The sequence below is a fragment of the Bos taurus genome, chromosome 13 (genome assembly GCF_002263795.3).
Source record: "Bos taurus isolate L1 Dominette 01449 registration number 42190680 breed Hereford chromosome 13, ARS-UCD2.0, whole genome shotgun sequence".
NCBI lineage: Eukaryota > Metazoa > Chordata > Mammalia > Artiodactyla > Bovidae > Bos > Bos taurus.
Window position 1 is genome coordinate 50,639,158 of NC_037340.1, and position 18,186 is coordinate 50,657,343.

At 37.3% G+C, this 18,186-nt stretch overlaps 1 protein-coding gene across 1 annotated transcript in view; it reads right to left on the bottom strand.

The window, feature by feature from the left end:
- Window positions 1-11,628: 11,628 nt before the first annotated feature.
- HAO1 (hydroxyacid oxidase 1) overlaps window positions 11,629-18,186 on the bottom strand; it is a 64,350-nt gene continuing 57,792 nt past the window's right edge. Inside the window, exons 6-8 of the mRNA NM_001434986.1 lie at window positions 15,849-16,007; window positions 15,667-15,736; window positions 11,629-13,727 (exon numbers count right to left, since the gene is read on the bottom strand). Of these exons, the coding sequence (NP_001421915.1) occupies window positions 13,657-13,727; window positions 15,667-15,736; window positions 15,849-16,007 (300 nt within the window). The 3' untranslated portion in view covers window positions 11,629-13,656. The remainder of the gene's footprint in view (window positions 13,728-15,666; window positions 15,737-15,848; window positions 16,008-18,186) is intronic.

Genomic DNA, 18,186 nt, shown 5'->3' on the forward strand with positions numbered 1-18,186 from the left:
CATTTATGAAAAATACCTGATTAACAAAGGTAAATAGATTTCTTTAATATAAGACTTGAGATACATTAATAAGCAGATATGTCTAATTAAGCCACAATACAATTTTAAATTACCATGATTAATTTATGCACTTCAAAAATAAAGCAATCAAGAAGTTAAATTTGCAAGAATGAATACACTAGCCTTGAAATAACATGTTAAACTTCCATCAAACATTCTGTGGTCTGAAACTGACAGGATGTTTCTAGATTACTGGTGCATGGTCAAGCAAAGAAAGACTACTCACAGTGGGATTAAAGGCATTGCCCTAACCAGTTTCAAATTTCCCAGTTGCCAAGTGATGCCATACCCTTTAGGTGTTACAATATTAAGGTCAAAGAACTCATATCATTCCTAAGTTTCTTTTTTAGTGAGAATATCACCAGAAAAAAATTTAATTTATAAGGAGACCGACAAAGTTAGCACACATCCAAACACATCCAAAAACATAGAGTGCCAAATGAAAGTTGAATATCAGCTAAACAACAAAATTGTTTTAGCATAAGTATATCTCAAATGTTGTATGGGATATACTTACAATAAAATTTTTTGTTGTTGTTATTTCTACAGAGGACACCTCTTGTTTGATAATCAACCAAATTTTCTTACTCTGGACATACCAGTGTCCTTTCCTGGCCCTTAGGATTCACAGTTGTCCCATATTCATATTATACCGCTTCTCCCTTACCATGTTTAATGGATCAAGGGGTTTATAAGTTAGCATTCTAGTCTCTAGCAATCGCAGACTGAAGCTGGAATATAATTCTTGGTGGCAGAGCCAGGTGATGGGAATCCAGGGAGGCTTGTAGCCAAGTGACCTACCGAGTTGAAGTTGCCCATCTGCAGTGAGAAAGCAATAAAGCCAACATTCTGGGAGAACCAAAGGGGGTGAATAAAGCAAAACACATCCTTGATACTTTTAAAACCCTGGAACCAAGTTTCATAAGCCCCAACTGCATTTATGTTCTTCCTGAGGTTTGGCAGTTCAACACTTCCTATGATTTAATGAGACACTAAAAACCTCTCTGACTGCTTGAGCTAATTCAACTTGTGTTTGTTCTTTCCAATAAAACATCATGAGTTATAAAATTTCAATGAAACATTGTTTAAGGTGCTTAAGCAAAAATTAATTATCTCAGAAAGACTAAAGAAATATTAATTGCTCACCATTTTTAGGGACAAACTTGAATAATGGAGATGTGCCATACCCACATTACCCAACTGTGTGGCCAAGACCCATTATGCAGGGAGTAGACCATAGGGCTTGCCCACAGAATATATGTGAGTAGCATTTGGCCACATGATCTGACATATTCCAAGCAACTCTAAAATTCTATGACTTTGTAACATTTCAACAATTTCTCAGTCTCACTTGGTGGTTATATTTGCTACAAAAATATAATCAAATAAACAATGCTGTGCACAACAGCCAAGACATGGGAGCAATCTAAATGTCCATCATCAGATGAATGGATAAAGAAGATGCGGTACATAACACCAAGGAATATTACTCAGCCATTCAGTTCAGTTCAGTGCAGTGCAGTCATTCAGTTGTGTCTGACTCTTTGTGACCCCATGAACCTCAGCACGCTAGGCCTCCTTGTCCATCACCAACTCCCAGAGTTCACCCAAACTCATGTCCATTGAGTCGGTGATGCCATCCAGCCATCTCATCCTCTGTCGTCCTCTTCTCCTCCTGCCCCCAATCCCTCCCAGCATCAGGGTCTTTTCCAATGAGTCAACTCTTCACATGAGGTGGCCAAAGTACTGGAGTTTCAGCTTTAGCATCAGTCCTTCCAAAGAACACCTAGGACTGATCTCCTTTAGGATGGACTGGTTGGATCTCCTTTGCAGTCCAAGGGACTCTCAAGAGTCTTCTCCAACACCACAGTTCAAAAACATCAATTCTTCGGCGCTCAACTTTCTTCACAGTCCAACTTTCACATCCATACATGACCACTGGAAAAACTGTAGCCTTGACTAGATGGACCTTTGTTGGCAAAGTAATGTCTTTGCTTTTCAATATGCTAATTATTATTAATGTACTATCCTTTTTTCTACTATACCTCTTCTGAAATTGTTTAATTATACCTCTTCCAAAATTGTTTAATATTAGTTTTCATTGAAAAGGGTTTAGTACTTACTATAATCCTCATAGTTTCTCTGTTCCCTGGTTCTTCATTTTGATTTATCTCTTCTTCATTCCCTGGATTTCATCGGTAACTCATATTTTAAAAAGTAACAGTGTTCTTTGAGTTTGTGCATATTTAAAAATTGGCCTGATGCTTTTATATTTGAATAGTAGCTGAGATGGTTATAATATTTTGGGGTCACACTTGCCTCTGATGGACTTTTTGCATTGCCATCTGGCATCTGATGAAATCCAGACTGGTCTGCTTTCCTCCCTTTGCTGTTAACTTAGCACCACCCACCAAAAAACCAAACCAAAAACCTGATGCCTGAAAAATCATATCTTTATCTTTGAATTTCAGTATCTTCAGCTGAGGCAATGCTAAATATCACATGACACAGTTTAAAAATAGAACTATGCTTAGTACATTGTTTTAATTTTAGTTTAAATATGAAAAAAGCCCAAAATAACTAGCATATGTCTCATATGAATTAATATATTATTAATATTGCCCTCTATTTTTCTACATTAGCCTTACTAACAATGTTATAGCAATAGTAAAATCAGTGGTTATTATAAATTTGGGGACATTTATTTTGTTAAAACAAAGATTTTAAGATTCTTATTATCTAGGGACATCCCTGGCAGTCCAGTGGTTAAGACTCAATCCTTCTACTTTGGGGAGCAAGGGTTCGATTCCTGGTCAGGGAACTAAGATCCCACACACTGTGTAGTGTGGCCATAAAAAAAAAAGAAAAGAAAGATTCTTTTTATCTGGACTAGTCCTGCCCCATAAATGTTTTGTGATGATGGAAGCATTGTATATATGTGCTGTCTGATATAGTAGCCATTATCTACATATGGCTTTTGGGTACTCGAAATGTGCCCAGCATTGAATGCTTCACTTTAATTCTAATTATTCTAAATTTAAGTAGTAACATGTGGCCAGTTGGTATAATCCTGGGTAGTCCAGATGTAGATATGGAAAACAATCTTGGGCAGAGAAGAAATTTCATTTAATAGACTCAAGAGCAGCTTTGCTACATGGTTACCCTGGGCAAGTCACATAGAGTCTTTTCAACATAGCTTTCTAATTTAAAAAATTATATGTTATAACAGCTTTTACAGTAAAAATAATAATGTTTACAATTATTTGGAAGAAAAATGCTATATTGGTCTAAAACAGTATTGTTTTTGTTTATTTTTCTTGTTAATCTTTTATTTATGGTTTACTAGGAAGATTCCAGAAATTTTGGCTAAAGTCTTGATTTTGTGACTCAGACTAGCCATGGAATAAACACATCATCTTGAGAAAATAATCTTGAACATTAATTTTCATTCTTTAGGTGAAATAGTCATATTACTTATCAATACTATGTACTAAAGAATAGTGACCCCCTTTTAAACTAGGAAATTATGTGTGTAAGCTATTACATAAATAATTATAATAAAAATATATGGCATGTAGAGTATGTAGTGTAATGGCTGACATCCTGGAACTCTAAAAAGAGTGAGCAAAGTATGTTAGAGTGAAATATGTCCTTTTGAGTAGACAAAATCCTGTATTCTCAATCACCAACTGGCACCAACAAAGAACTTTCTCTAAGGAACTTTGGTATCTCTTTGATCCAGGAGCAGATTTCTTTACCATATAACATGGAGCATTGCCCAAGTCAAGAACACACTTTTGGCTTAGATTTTCCTTTATTGTTGATACCATGTTATCTGGTTTTAATATTAATGAACAAACGTCTCAGATTTTTAAAGTTTCTGAATAATAGAAGACAATAGTTTTGTCTTAGTCAAGAATATACTTTTGGTTTGAATATTTTAGTTGTTATAACCATCCTATCAAGTTGAAATATGAATGAGCAATATCACTCCAACTTTGGGGGAGAACTTATGAATAACAGTAATTTAATAAAATTTGTACTGTGACATGAACATTTCATCTTAAGTAGCACTTTTAAAAAGTGCACTAAAAAAGTAGTTAGGAAGAAACTCTTTTAAACAATTCTTCAATAAATCTAACTAAATAAAGTTAAAATTCACTGTTTCCAGTACTACCAATCATATAGCTCCAAAAAAGATGCAACAATGCAACAAACTAACAAAAATATCTGAAGATTCAGACATAAACTGTTAATCTGCCAAAAATTAATTTATGCAACTATTAAATATTCATGATTATGGGTCGGGCAGTATGTATGAAAGCTAGAATCCATAAATTTGAAAATGCAGTCATTGGATCGACTGGTGGTTTTGTCAACACAACTGCATAAACAATTTGCCCACTTTCCGCTAAATTGACCGGATGCTTTGTTGTCACATAAACCCAATCTAAATGAGATCTACAGATTTCCCCCCAAACCTTATTTTAGCTAAACGTTTCTTGGCTAATCTTATTCCAGGTCTGTTAACAATTTTTCCAGAATGATTTGATTGGCTTTCAACTGTTTTGCCATTTCTTGTCCATCCTTTATTGGGCAAGTAAATGATGGAGAAAATGATGCAAGGGCAAGCGAATAAACACTGAAAGAAAGGTCTTTGGAAAGCAAGACACTCCCCACAGTTGTTGGCCCTTTCTTAGGAAGGGAGCACTTAAGAGGCCATGGGAAGTTAATATTCAAACTGCCTCTGCATCTGAGATGCCTCCTTCCAGGAGTTCAAGAATGAGAACTTCTGCTACTTAATATCATCTCTGTTAACATTTGTGAAAACTTCCAAAGTTCTTCAAAGGCTTCAGGCAAGTAAAAAGCAGCAACATGTATTTTTTAAAAGTTAATTTGAAAACATACATGAATTAAAATTTTCACTCTAATAATTGTTAGAAAAATTTCCATTTTTATTGCTTATCCTAAACTTCCTAATGATGAAGGTTCACATGGTCCTCCATTTTTTTTTTAACTTTGCTCAATAGCAGGAAATAAGGATGATAGCACTAGAATAAGAAAAACACATTGTGCAAGAATCTATCTTTTAGTATCCATTTCAGTTTTTTTCAGGGACTGCTGATCTTTTGGAGTTTTTGACACTCATTCAGAAATGAAACATAAATTAGGTATTCTAAGTATTCCAATTCAGTTAAGAGCCAAGATGATTTCCTAGTCTAGATTCATTTATAGTTTTGCTTCTATCAAACTAAGGGATAAGAATGAAACTGAAAAATATCATACCTTGTTAGAGCATTGTTGTAAATATCCAAGAATTCTTGGGAAATGCTCAAAATCAGATGATAATATCTACCCTATTGAACCAGCTCAGTGATGAATAATTGTGTTTGTCACCAGCTGTCATTTAATAACATATCAGTTAAACTATTATACTTGTCCTTAAATTTTTTTTACATGTTTCACTGGAGAGTGTGAAGGAGTAGGGGAATGGAATTTTTGTGGAGATAGCTTCTAATTTCACAAAGAATGCCTCAATTCTGTTAGATATTTCTCTGTACATTGAGGTCATGCCAAGATGAATATTAGAATAAGATCTGCCATCCAGACCTTCAGGCTCAGGACTGAGACATCTTTCTGTTACGGCACACTGCTTCCTGCACTGCTTTTTGGTACTTTGAATATCTCAGAAAGTGCAGAGTTCTATTATCACCAACTGTAATACTTATTAGTCCTTTAGTATGTTAAAAGACATGTAGTGTTAAGAACAACAGAAAGTCATCCTCAACAGTGTTCTGTCTACTCACGGAGCATTGCTTCCGGCCCTGGCCAGACTGAGTATACTCACAGGAGACCGCTCAACATGGTGCAGTGAAGTGAAGTCACTCAGTGGTGTCAGACTCTTCGCGACCCCACCGACTGCAGCCTCCCAGGCTCCTCCGTCCATGGGATTTTCCAGGCAAGAGTACTGGAGTGGATTGCCATTTCCTTCTCCAGGGGATCTTCCCCACTCAGGGATTGAACCCGGGTCTCCCTCTAAGCCAACAGGGAAGATGCCTGGAAATCCAGTCATGCTTCTAGAATGTACCACCATCTTAAAGTTGACATGTGATGACTTTTACTTTCTTACTTTTGCTGTTCAGTAAATACATGGATAAATTTATGCTATGTTGTCCTAGGAGTGAAACAAATACCACTAAGGAAAAATTATGAGGATAGAGAGCTAGAATCTGGATTGTCATATCCACGAAGGCAGAGAATTTGTCTTGCTTTTTGCTACATTACTAGAACCTTCCCTGAAAAATTGTAGTGATTCAATAGATATTTGTTAAATTAATCAACAACAATTTGTAAGGGATAGTATAGAAATTTTTAAAGAATCAACTCTAACATTCTATGTATGGCATCAAAATACAATGAATACTTAAAGCATTCCATTAAAAAATTTAAAATCACAGTATTTGATGTAAAATTCTAAGAACATGAATTTACACATGAGCATTTTATGATCAAAAATTTTTGTTTTGAAACTGTGTTTTATTTGCAAAACAGAAATGAAAAGGGAGATATTATTAAAATATTAAGAAGTGTAATTTTCTTGAGGGTGGGTTTGTCATTTAAAAATTTGTTTTTTGTGAGTTACAAAGTTTATTTTAATATAATCGATTAAAGAAACTATGAAATAGGCCTTGATTATAAGTATTTTTAAATTTTTATTTTATATTAGAGTATAGTTGATTAGGGGCTTCTCCGGTGGCTCAGTGGTAAAGAATCTGCCTGTCAACACAGGAGATGCAAGAGATGCAAGTTCCATCCTTGGGTTGGGAAGATCCTTGGGAGTAGGAAATGAAAACCCACTCCAGTATTCTTGCCTGGAAAATTCCATGGACAAGGGAAACTGGCAAGCTGCAGTCCATGAGGTCACAAAGAGTTGGACATTACTAAGCATACCCGCATGCATGCATGATAGTGGATTAACAATGCTGTGCTGGTTTCAGGTGTACAGCAAAGTGATTCAATTACACATAAACATGTATCCTGTTTTTAAATTCTTTCCCCATTTAGGTTATTATAGAATGTTGAGCAGAGTTCCCCATGCTTTACAGTAAGCCTTTACTGGTTATCTATTTTAAACATACCAGCATTTACATGTCAGTCCCAAACTCTCAGTCCATCCTTTCCCTCCACCCTTCCCCCTTGTTACAGTAAGTTTGTTCTTTAAGTCTGCGAATGTGTTTCTGTTTTGTAAATAAGTTATTTTGTATCATGTTGTATAGTTCTGCATATTTTGATATTATATGACATTTGTCTTCATCTCACTTACTTTGGTTAGTAAGTGAGATGAAGACAAATGTCATATAATATCAAAATATTATAATATATAATATTATATATAATCTCCAGGTCCCTCTATATTGCTGCAAATGGTGTTATTTCATTCTTTTTAATGGCTGAGTAGCTATGGTTTTTCCAGTGGTCATGTATGGATGTGAAAGTTGGACTGTGAAGAAAGCTGAGCGCCGAAGAATTGAATGCTTTTGAACTGTGGTGTTGGAAAAGACTCTTGAGAGTCCCTTGGACTGCAAGGAGATCCACAGTCCATCCTGAAGGAGATCAGCCCTGGGATTTCTTTGGAAGGAATGATGCTAAAGCTGAAACTCCAGTACTTTGGCCACCTCATGCAAAGAGTTGACTCATTGGAAAAGACTCTGATGCTGGGAGGGATTGGGGGCAGGAGGAGAAGGGGACGACAGAGGATGAGATGGCTGGATGGCATCACTGACTCGATGGATGTGAGTCTGAGTGAACTCCGGGAGCTGGTGCTGGACAGGGAAGCCTGGCGTGCTGCAATTCATGGGGTTGCAAAGAGTCAGACACGGCTGAGCAACTGAACTGAACTGAACTGAATAATATTTAGAGAGAAGGGGAGAAAAATAGAAAAGAGAGTAGATGTAAGAGGCTAATTTCTTCATTTTCTATAGTGATTAGTTAACTGATACCATATAAAATGTATATGCCAGAAATAACAATTCACTCAAACTTCTTAAGTTTTAAATAATTTTCAAAATGTCATAAGCAGGTACTTAAATGCTATATTTCTTTTTGGAAGAACTATTTACCTTAATTTTAAGAATTCTTGCAATTTCACTTTCCCTCCTACTAAATTCAAGTAAAATTGAATATTTTACTTAAATGTAACATTTACTGTATAGTTCTATTTTAGCAAAGCCATTTTTATCTATGTATCCAGATGTAATTCATTATATGTATATAGCAATGTCTGAAAGAGTATTCACCTAATATAAATAACAATTATATTTATGTGATAAAATATGTGGTTTTTATTTTACTTTGTTGAATTGTTTGAAATTCTTAACCGTTTTTCACAAGAAGTAAAATTTTAAAGTAAATAATATAAAAAATAATTATTATAAATAAGACTTTGATGTTCAATTTATAATTCGCAATACATTCTCACATATATCACCGTGCTGTGTCTTCATTTCACAGCTGAGATTCTGAGCGTCCTAGGGTTAAATAATGTTTCACATGGCTAGTTACTCAGATCTTCAGGATTCTAGTCCAATATTTTGGGGTGGGTTGGCTTTGACCTTCAACTAGTGACGTTAGTAATAAAACTCTAATACATAATGTGAAGCATATTACTATAAACTACCCCATCAATAAGAAGATCCCCATACTGTTAAACTTAGGATTTTGACTATAATGAAAAATGAATCAACTTGAAAGGCAGATGATCTAACCAGAGAACACAAGTAGGAAACTGAGCCAGAATCTTTTCCCCAATGAGGCTGAACAAATGAACAAACAAATATATTGCACACTTGAATTTCACCCATTGTATTGGCATCATTCAGGGTAACACAGTTTTTGGTTTTCAGAAGATCCTGGAAATTTTTCAGTTGAACCTATGGGCATTATCTGAAATGATATTCAGAAAAATATCAATAGAAATAGAAACAAATAACTGGCTAAAAATAAACTCTCCCAAAAAATTCTTAGGGAAGAAACAAGATACTGACTACTCCAGTAAGATTGGATAAGGACAGGAAATTGCATCTTTTTAAATAGATAAGATTTCCCATCACATAAACATAAAATAATACCCTCTATCATTTATGTTAACATTTGTATCACCTAAAATAAACTCTCATCCTGATGTTCTTCTATAATTGGCATGTGACAAAGCACACATTGAAGCAAATAAGAGTTCAGAAAGCATTCTTTATCTTTATGTTATAAGACGCCTTCAGATTTTCCTAAACAGACAAACTTTATTTTGTTGCTATGCAACAGATGTGCAATACAGTCCTTTGGACAATAAATAAATAATGAATTTTACAATGAAAGGTCTTTTCTCCCTGTTTGAGAACAAGCCACCACTTCCTTTCATGCTATACTAATCCACCACAGCTCTCTAAAGCTGTTTCACAAACGCTAATGTTTTGGCAAGATAAACAAATGAATGAATAGCACAGCAATGACACAGATGCAGCTTGCAGACAGCACGCTAAGAAGCATCAGTACTACTTGATTCATTCTTACAGGTCTGGGATCCTGGGCTCCCCAAGCATGGTAGAGAGAAGGAAGTTTATTTCACACCCACATTCTTCTAAATAGCAGAATATAAGTGAGTTTAACAAAAAAAGATTCTGATGAGTTCTATTAGCAGGCACCCATCACTGCTACATATATCAAGCATGTTCTGTGTGGGGACATGAGAGTGATTTTAGCCATGAGGGGAACATCTGTGAGGCCAAGATGTCACAGGTGTTGAGAACCCATGACTCATGCACTAGACTGGCCACACCATGTTTAACATGACCTGCTCCATGTTTAAACTGTTAAATATTTGCCAGCTCTTAAAAATCTTCACATAATAATGGGGATGTCTAGCTTTCCTTGAAAAATAAGAAAATAACACTGAACTTGCATTTTCACTTAAATTGGTGGGAATCAGCTTCCAGCAGAAAAAACTGCAAACAACCCAGTGAATCAATAAACTGTGGTATATTCATGCATTGGGTTACTATAGAGCAATAAACAGAAAGGATTACTGATATACTCAACAACATGAATGGACTTCATGTACAAAACTAGAAACAGTAGCACATATTATTTGATCCCAGTTACATGAAGTTCAAGAACAGCTAGAACTAACCAACGGTGATGGAAGTAGCGTAAGTTTACTTCTGGTAGACAGAGTGGTTTGGGGACAATGGAAAACTTCCAAATCTTGATCTGGGTGGTGGTGGTTGCATGGGTGTGTGTGTAAAATGTGTCCACCTATGACAAACTTAGGCACTTAACACACATCACTGCAAGTACTTTGTGCCTCCATATGAAATACATTTTAACAAGAAGAATCAATTGGCTGAAGAAAAGATGGCATTTTTAGATGGGTTGTCATCCACCATACCCAACAGTTGGGTCATTACATGATCTGCTTGGCAAACTGGACTTGATGCTTCTTGCTCTAGACAACACCAGTGATGCCTTGAAGAGCAGTATCTGCCTAGAAGCATGTTAGAAATACAGAACCTACCCCAGACCTCCTGAATCAGAATCTATAGACATGATCCCAGCAATCTGTTTTAACAAGCCCGCCTAGCATGCTACAGTTCACGGGGTCGCAAAGAATCAGACATGACTGAGTGACTAACACACACACATACACACACACACACACACACACACCAGGTGATTATAATACACTCTCCAGCTTGAGAAACACTTCTCTAGGGTACCATATACATTAAACACACAAGAAAAGCAGATTGGCCTACATTAAACTATTCATTCCCTATTATCCCTTCTCTCAACATATTTTAAGAAACTCAGGAACAGAAAGATCAATTGTCTTCCTTAAAGAACTTCTTTCAAGCTCAAGTGAGAAAATCCCTAGAAGTAGATATGCAACAAACACCCACTCTTCCTGTGTCAGACATCACACACCTTTGGTTTTAGCACTGTTAAAACAGGATTGGATACACTCAAGACAATGTAAAAACAACTTTGTATCTTTCTGATTATGGAAACAACACATATCATAAAACATTCAGTCCTATCACAACTCTGAAGAAAATAATGGGGACCTATGTTCAAGGAGGTAGCATGGCTCTGGGGGTCATAAAAGTGTCTAGAAATTCACAAATTAAGACCATTCATCTCCATTCTCATAAGACTTACATAAAGCATCACGTGTGGGTCTTCATTTGCTGAGATAGTTATCAAGTTTTTAGCAACCTGCTGTATCAAGCCTACTATGATGTAGGTTTCCCAGGTGGGTCAGTAGCAAAGAGTCCACGTGCAATGCAGGAGATGTGAGTTCAATCCCTGGGTCAGGAAGATGGCAACCCACTCCGGTATTCTTGCATGGAAATCCCATGGACAGAGGAATTTTGTGGGCTACAGTCCGCATGGTCACAAAGAGTCAGACACGACTTGGCAACTAAATAACAACAACAAACCATGATGAAGCCAAAGTGGACATTCTTTGCCAACAGCAAAGACACTTTCAAATCAGTTTGTGGGATCAAAGAGGTGCTTATTATAGATCTATCAGTTTATTAACACTAACTGGAAACACAAAACAGTTACGTGATATGACAGTCAAATTTTTTATTGGTATCTGGAGAATAATTTAAGGCATAATTTTCATCACATTACATGACTCATTTTTACCTTGTATTATTTATTTATTTGGCTGCATCATGTGGCATGGGGGAATCTTAGCTCCCTGACCGGAGTTTAACCTGGGCCTCCTGCAGTGGAAGCACAGAGTCGTAACCACTGAGCCACCAAGGAAGTCCCTAAATGATTCTTTTTTATCAGACCCAGATATAATTTCAAAAAGAAAGGCCTATGTTTGTGTCCCTCAGAGTATTTACGAATACTCTAGCATTTAAAGGGAAAGAGAGTAGGAAGGAAGAAGAGAGAAAGACAGAATGACAGAGAGAGAGGGAGAAAGAAAGAGACAAAGAGATCTGAGAATAATAAAACATTATAATAAAACAACAAAATATAGCATCACCATCATATATTAAGGTAGTGATTCTCTCTCAGTTGTTCTTCACAGTAAATATACTTCACAGTAAATGAATAACCAGGGAGATGGTGAAAAGAAATTTCAAACTCTCTTTGGTTATCAACTTTACCTACAATCTGTCAAAAATCTGGCTAGGGAATAAATGTGAAGCTCATATGACCAGAGCTTCATGGACAGGCAGCCAGTGCAGTCACACAGGACTCCATGCTCCAAAGGGGCCTCATGTTTGAGTTTAATGTTCTTACTGACTTAAAATTCTTAATAATCTTATCTTTGAGTTTGTGTAAAGGATCAGGGGATCATGGAACATGTGCTGCAGCCTGGGAGCCTGGAATGATACACTGTCCCTCCTCCAACCCATCCACCCCCTGCTACCTCCCCAAGTCCCTTGAGTGAGTGAGTCCTTGGCTGCTGGCTCATCCAGCCCCAATGAAAGCATTACCGTCAGCCCCCTTCACGGCCCTGGGCACAGAGGAGTCAGGATAGATCACAGGGCAGTGTTCAGGCACCCATGAGGATTCCCCTGCCCAAGGAAACATGACATTAAATAGAAAGAAAAGATTCCATGACAGGTTCAGAGAAAAATCATGGAAGAAAGCCTTTGTCCTGCTTTTCTGAACAGGGGGCCCACATCTTCACTTGGCATGGCCTTCATAAATCATGAAGCTGGCCTTACATGTGACTGTGAGTGGGGAAGAAGCAAACTAATGAAGGAGGATGAGGTGTAAGAGAGTGAACGAGTATGCACAGGAGGAACAGAGAGGTGTTTGGGTTGTGAGATTAAAACAGTTGAATTCCATACTGTTACACATGGGCCAGATAGCTTCTTTTCAGAAAATGCTTTATTTCACTCTGATTAAGAAGCAGTCTATATCATAAAATACTCAGATATATTCAGATACTGAAGATGTGAATGAAAATCTACATTGAAAGGAGTCACATAGCCCAGAGTGTTAAAAAGTATCTAGAAAATCACTTTTATCCCAATTCACTAACTGGAAACACAAAACAGTTAAGATAGTTAAGTGCTATCTCCTTAGTGTTGTGAATCCAAATCTCCTGTTTCCCCGGGCACATCCAGCCTTCTAAAGTTGCCCTTAGACTTTAAGAACACAGTTTTAGGGATATCCAAATATAGTGAAGGTTTATAAACAGGGAGATCATTATCTTTTGACCTCGGCACTAGCTACCTCCAATTTTACCCAGGAATATCTTTTGTTTGTAGCACGTGAGGCTGCCAGGGGATGACGTTGTCTAAAACCATTTTCAATGTTTTCTTTTTAACAGTTAATATATTTCCAGGATGCAAGTCCATTTCTTTCTAAAAGGTTCCTAGGACACTCATTGAAAAGTCAAAAGCAATGAACTTAAAATAGCAAGGGATTGCTATTTTGCTGGAGAAGAATGACACCCTTTGTATCGAAGTGGGGAATTACAGGCTGTGGTCACTCTCTGCACAGTGTCTCTTTGTCAAGTAACACATGCCAAAAAAAAAAAAAATACAGATGGGAAAATATTGTGCACTGTCAGATCTTGGAAACAGCCAAAGGATTTTTCCTCACCAATGTCTTGTCGATGACTTTCACATTCTGGCACCCTGAAAAAATAATGCATACATTTAATATGAAATGAATGCAATAATAATCAGGCAGGTAATCGTTTTCCCAAGGAATGTAAAACTTGACAAATGTAAGGTTTATGATTCAAGGTAAGCTTGCCAAATCTTATGTGGCATGAGACCATTTTTATTACCTAAACAGTCCTTAACACAAAATGACTGGCACATATTTTTATTAACACAAAGAGTATATTCTTTTCTGCCACATTTAATACAGAGTCAGTGGCTAAAAGTTCTCTTTTAGGATATGTCTGTAGCAAATTAAAAGGCAGAGTGAGGATTCAAAGAATGGCATCCTTCTCACGGATGCTGTGTCTACCCGGCCTCAGCTCAGAAATGCATAGACCACTGAGCTCTGGAATTCTATCTGTGGGGATGGTCTGGGTGATACAGATCACAGAAAAGGAAGCCCTTGCTACCTTCAAAAGGAGGGGAGGGGATGATTGACTCAAGATGATTCAATGCAATTAGAGGTCCATTCTGAGTCAAATTCAAAACAGTCACTAGGAATAATGATTATTTATTTGTTCATTCATTCAGCAAATATTTATTATTTACATGCTATGCTCTAATCCAGACACTAGAGATACTGCAGTGAAGACAACAAAGATCCCTGCCTCGAGGTTCTTAACATTCCAGAGAAGAAACAGACAATGCACAATGTGTGTCATTTAAGAAAAATAATGTGATAGATAATCTACAGAAGGTGTTAGGTGCCAAGGAAAATAATGAAATTAGAAGATGTTAGCTGCTATGAAAAAAAATGAAACAATAACAGAGGAAAAAATTGGAAGTTGGGTGAGCGGAAGACAAATTGCTATTTTAAATATGGTGATCAACATGGGATCCTATGAAACAGTAAGATAGAAAAGTGTGCCTTGAAGGACACAGGGGAGTTTGCCACATAGATTTTTGGGGAAAGAGCATCCAGCCAGCAGGAAGAGCAAGGCCAAAGCCTTTAGGCTGAAACATGCCTGTTGTCATCAGGGATCATCAAGAAGGCAAATAAGGCCTGGGTGGACATATTTGTCACTCAAATACCGCCTGAGTAACAGTGGGAGGAGCTGAAGTCAGAGAGGTGACAGAGATCAAACCACATAGACCCTCATAGACAATCATGAGGACTTTGGTCTATTTATTCTGAATAAATTGGGAGCAATTGAAATGTGCTGATAGAAGAGTGATATGATCTAAGTTAATGTCTAAAAGGATAGTTCTGATGTTATGATCAGAAGAAACTGGAACAGAGAAGGAAGACAGGATAGACAGGCTGACTCAAAATACCCAAGGAAAGAGACAGCGACAGGAAGGATACACCAGGAAACCATTACAATATCCAAGAAGAAGGGAGACGATGCAGGTTCCAACCAGGCTTTTTTTTACAGAAAGCACCTCTGTGGTTGGATGTGAGGCTATGAGAGAGAAAAGGAGTCAAGAGTGACTTAAGACTTAAGATCTGAGCAAGTGAGACAAAGGTATTAACATGAACTGAGACTGAAAAATCTGTAGGTAGAGCAGAGTTAATGTAGAAATTGAGCAGCTTAGTTTTGGACAGGTAGATTTTGAGATGCCACATAGACATCTAGGTGGAGCTGGTGGCTAGCCCATTAGATTTATTGTTCATGTGTTAAGACAGGAGAAAGAATATGATGTAGCATTACCCTTAAGGTACTAATAAGACTTGTCAAAGCATCCCTGAAAAGACTGTGCAAGCAGAAGCTAAGTGACTGCTACAGGCAGACATACTGTGGAGTTCCTCCCTTCAAGAGCTCTCTGCACACTATAGCCAACTTTAAATTTCATTACACTCCAAATGGTTCCATCCTCTTCCCCCTCAAATTCACTTAGTTCCACCAAGGAGCCTGGCCTAAAGACACCCAGAAGAAATGAAGTGGTAAATGATAACACCAAGTCTTACCACTCAGAGCCATGGCCAACCAGAATTCCTCCTTCAGTATCTCAAGGACATCCTGAACACCTTTCTCTCCCTAAGCAAGAAGACACAGATCTTTTGAGTAAGTCTGTATGACTGGTTTCATGAATTTATTTCACAGTTGAGTCACTCTGTTTTATATATTTATTGCTTTGTTCTCCAGTTACCTGGGAAGCCAAGCCCCAAATGATCGGTCTCCCCACAAACACAGCCTTGGCTCCCAGGGCCAGAGCTTTCAGAACATCAGTTCCCTTCCGCACACCGCCATCCAGGAAGACCTCCACCTTTCCTTCCACAGCCTCCACTATTTCTGGCAGAACATCAATCTGTGGAGAGAAGAGGTCAGTAAAGTGATACTATGCATGTTGAATTGTTCCCCAACTCAACTTCCACAGGCCACCAACCATCCAATTAGCACTGAAAGTAGGAAAGGCTAAGCTTAGAATCAACAGTAAAATCAGTCTCTCCTAAAATAAAAGAAGTGCAAATGCTAGCAACCAAAGACCAGCTAAATTTGGAACCGAGTAGCTTATTTTTCTGTCAAAGTCCAAGATTATTTTGTGTACATGCTGATACATGTACATGCAGTGTACATGCTGATGTGTGTGCATGCATGATAAGTTGCTTCAGTCCTGTCCAACTCTGCAATCCTATGGACTATAGCCTGCTAGCCTCTTCTGTCCCTAGGATTCTCCAGGCAAGAATACTGGAGCCCTCCCCCAGGGGATCTTCCCAATCCAAGGATCAACCCCTTGTCTCTTAAGTCTCCTGCAATGGTAGGCAGAAGACGTAGTGGTAGGTAGGTGGCACTAATATCACCTGGGAAGCCCTTATTCCTCATATTCGGATTCAAATATCATGATCCAAATATATATATATATATATATATATATATATGTATATACATATATATGTTTTTTAATTGTGTGTATATATACATACACAATTAAAAATACATAATCAGCTTTAAAGGCACAGAGCTACTCTATATTAAATACATAAATATAAATGAAGTATCTTCCTCATATAAATTATTCTGAACATTAATTTACTCATTGAAAATCAATTGTTAAAATTCATACTCAGATTGTGGTAGAAGCAATGGTATATAAAAATGCAAACACTATCAGTCACAAAAAAACTTAGTCTCTGATTTTCCCACCCAAAATATGAGAATATATATAATATACAATTATGTATAACAATATAGCAAACATCCAGTTATACATTAGAGAATTCTCCCTGAAAATATTTTTCCTTGCTTTTAAGGAAAATGACCACATGCACTTTGAAGATCCTCATCTTGATTAGCAGTTGATAATGGGCTTATTATATCAGCTCTAGAGAATATAAAAGCTTCATTGAGGTCCATCTGCTAGACTGTATTATTGTTCGTAATTCTTCACACCACTCTGAACCCACTCTTTTTCCAAGGTCACTTGGCAGTGTTTCGTAGTTAAAAAAAAAAAACAAAACAGTGCACTTATCACTCCTTGACAGTGGCCTTGGCCTTGCAACCTACTTTGCCCAGTGACATGTGAACAGAGGTGGAAGAGTGCCATTTCTGGGCATGGACCTTGAAAGACCTCATATATTTCAACTGTCTCTTGCAGCTGTGCCATTGGCCGTGTGAGAAAACTCCCCCTCCCCTCCATAGAGCTGAGACCCCCAGAGAAGAAGGAGAGTTGTCCCATCCAAGCCCAGCTGGACCTGAAACTTGGAGAACAGCCACCCAGCCAGTACCAAATCTAGGTCAGCAGACCCCTAGTTGACAAAAAGTTTCATGGGAATAATGATTTAAATTTGAGTTTGGAATCTTTTGTTTTTTAGCATCATGTGGTAATAGCTCTTAAAGTTGGTTAATAGCCAATATAGTTAGTTATAGATAGTAACTGACACAATTGGCTACTTGGGTGTAAATCTTTGCATCTGAGGGTGGAAACAATTCTCATAGTGACTTACTATAGTGACCATAGTAGGTAAAAATCCGCAGAAATTATCCACACTTATCCCCAAGTACTAAAATATAAAATTAAATCCATACATTCAAGTGCAGTTTTTCTAGAAGTAATTGTGCTGAAATCACTCAAAAACTTTCCTGCTTCTCCCCCCAAATTTGAGAGGCTCAATGTAAAAAGAGTTTTATGTAAAAGACTGAAGACCAAACCCAACTACAGATTTGGAGGAAGTGAAGGCAACAGTTGGAGCACAGCCCCCTAAATGTTTGGCAAGTAATGTGATTTTCCTCTTTTCCTTTCGGCTTTTCTGCCTGGCCAAACATGCTTTGGATCCATTTACATATGTCCCTTTAACTATACATAGTCCTCCTTTTAGACTCAGGCAAGTTACATCAACATATAAATGCTACAATTTCCAAGTGATGATGCAAGCTATAATTAAGTATATTTCCCCATTTGAAACCAAAACCAAAGAAAAATATTAGCTAGTTTCAGTTCAATACACGTTTTCAAAGTCACGCAAATCAAGTCTTTTAGGATATTTCCA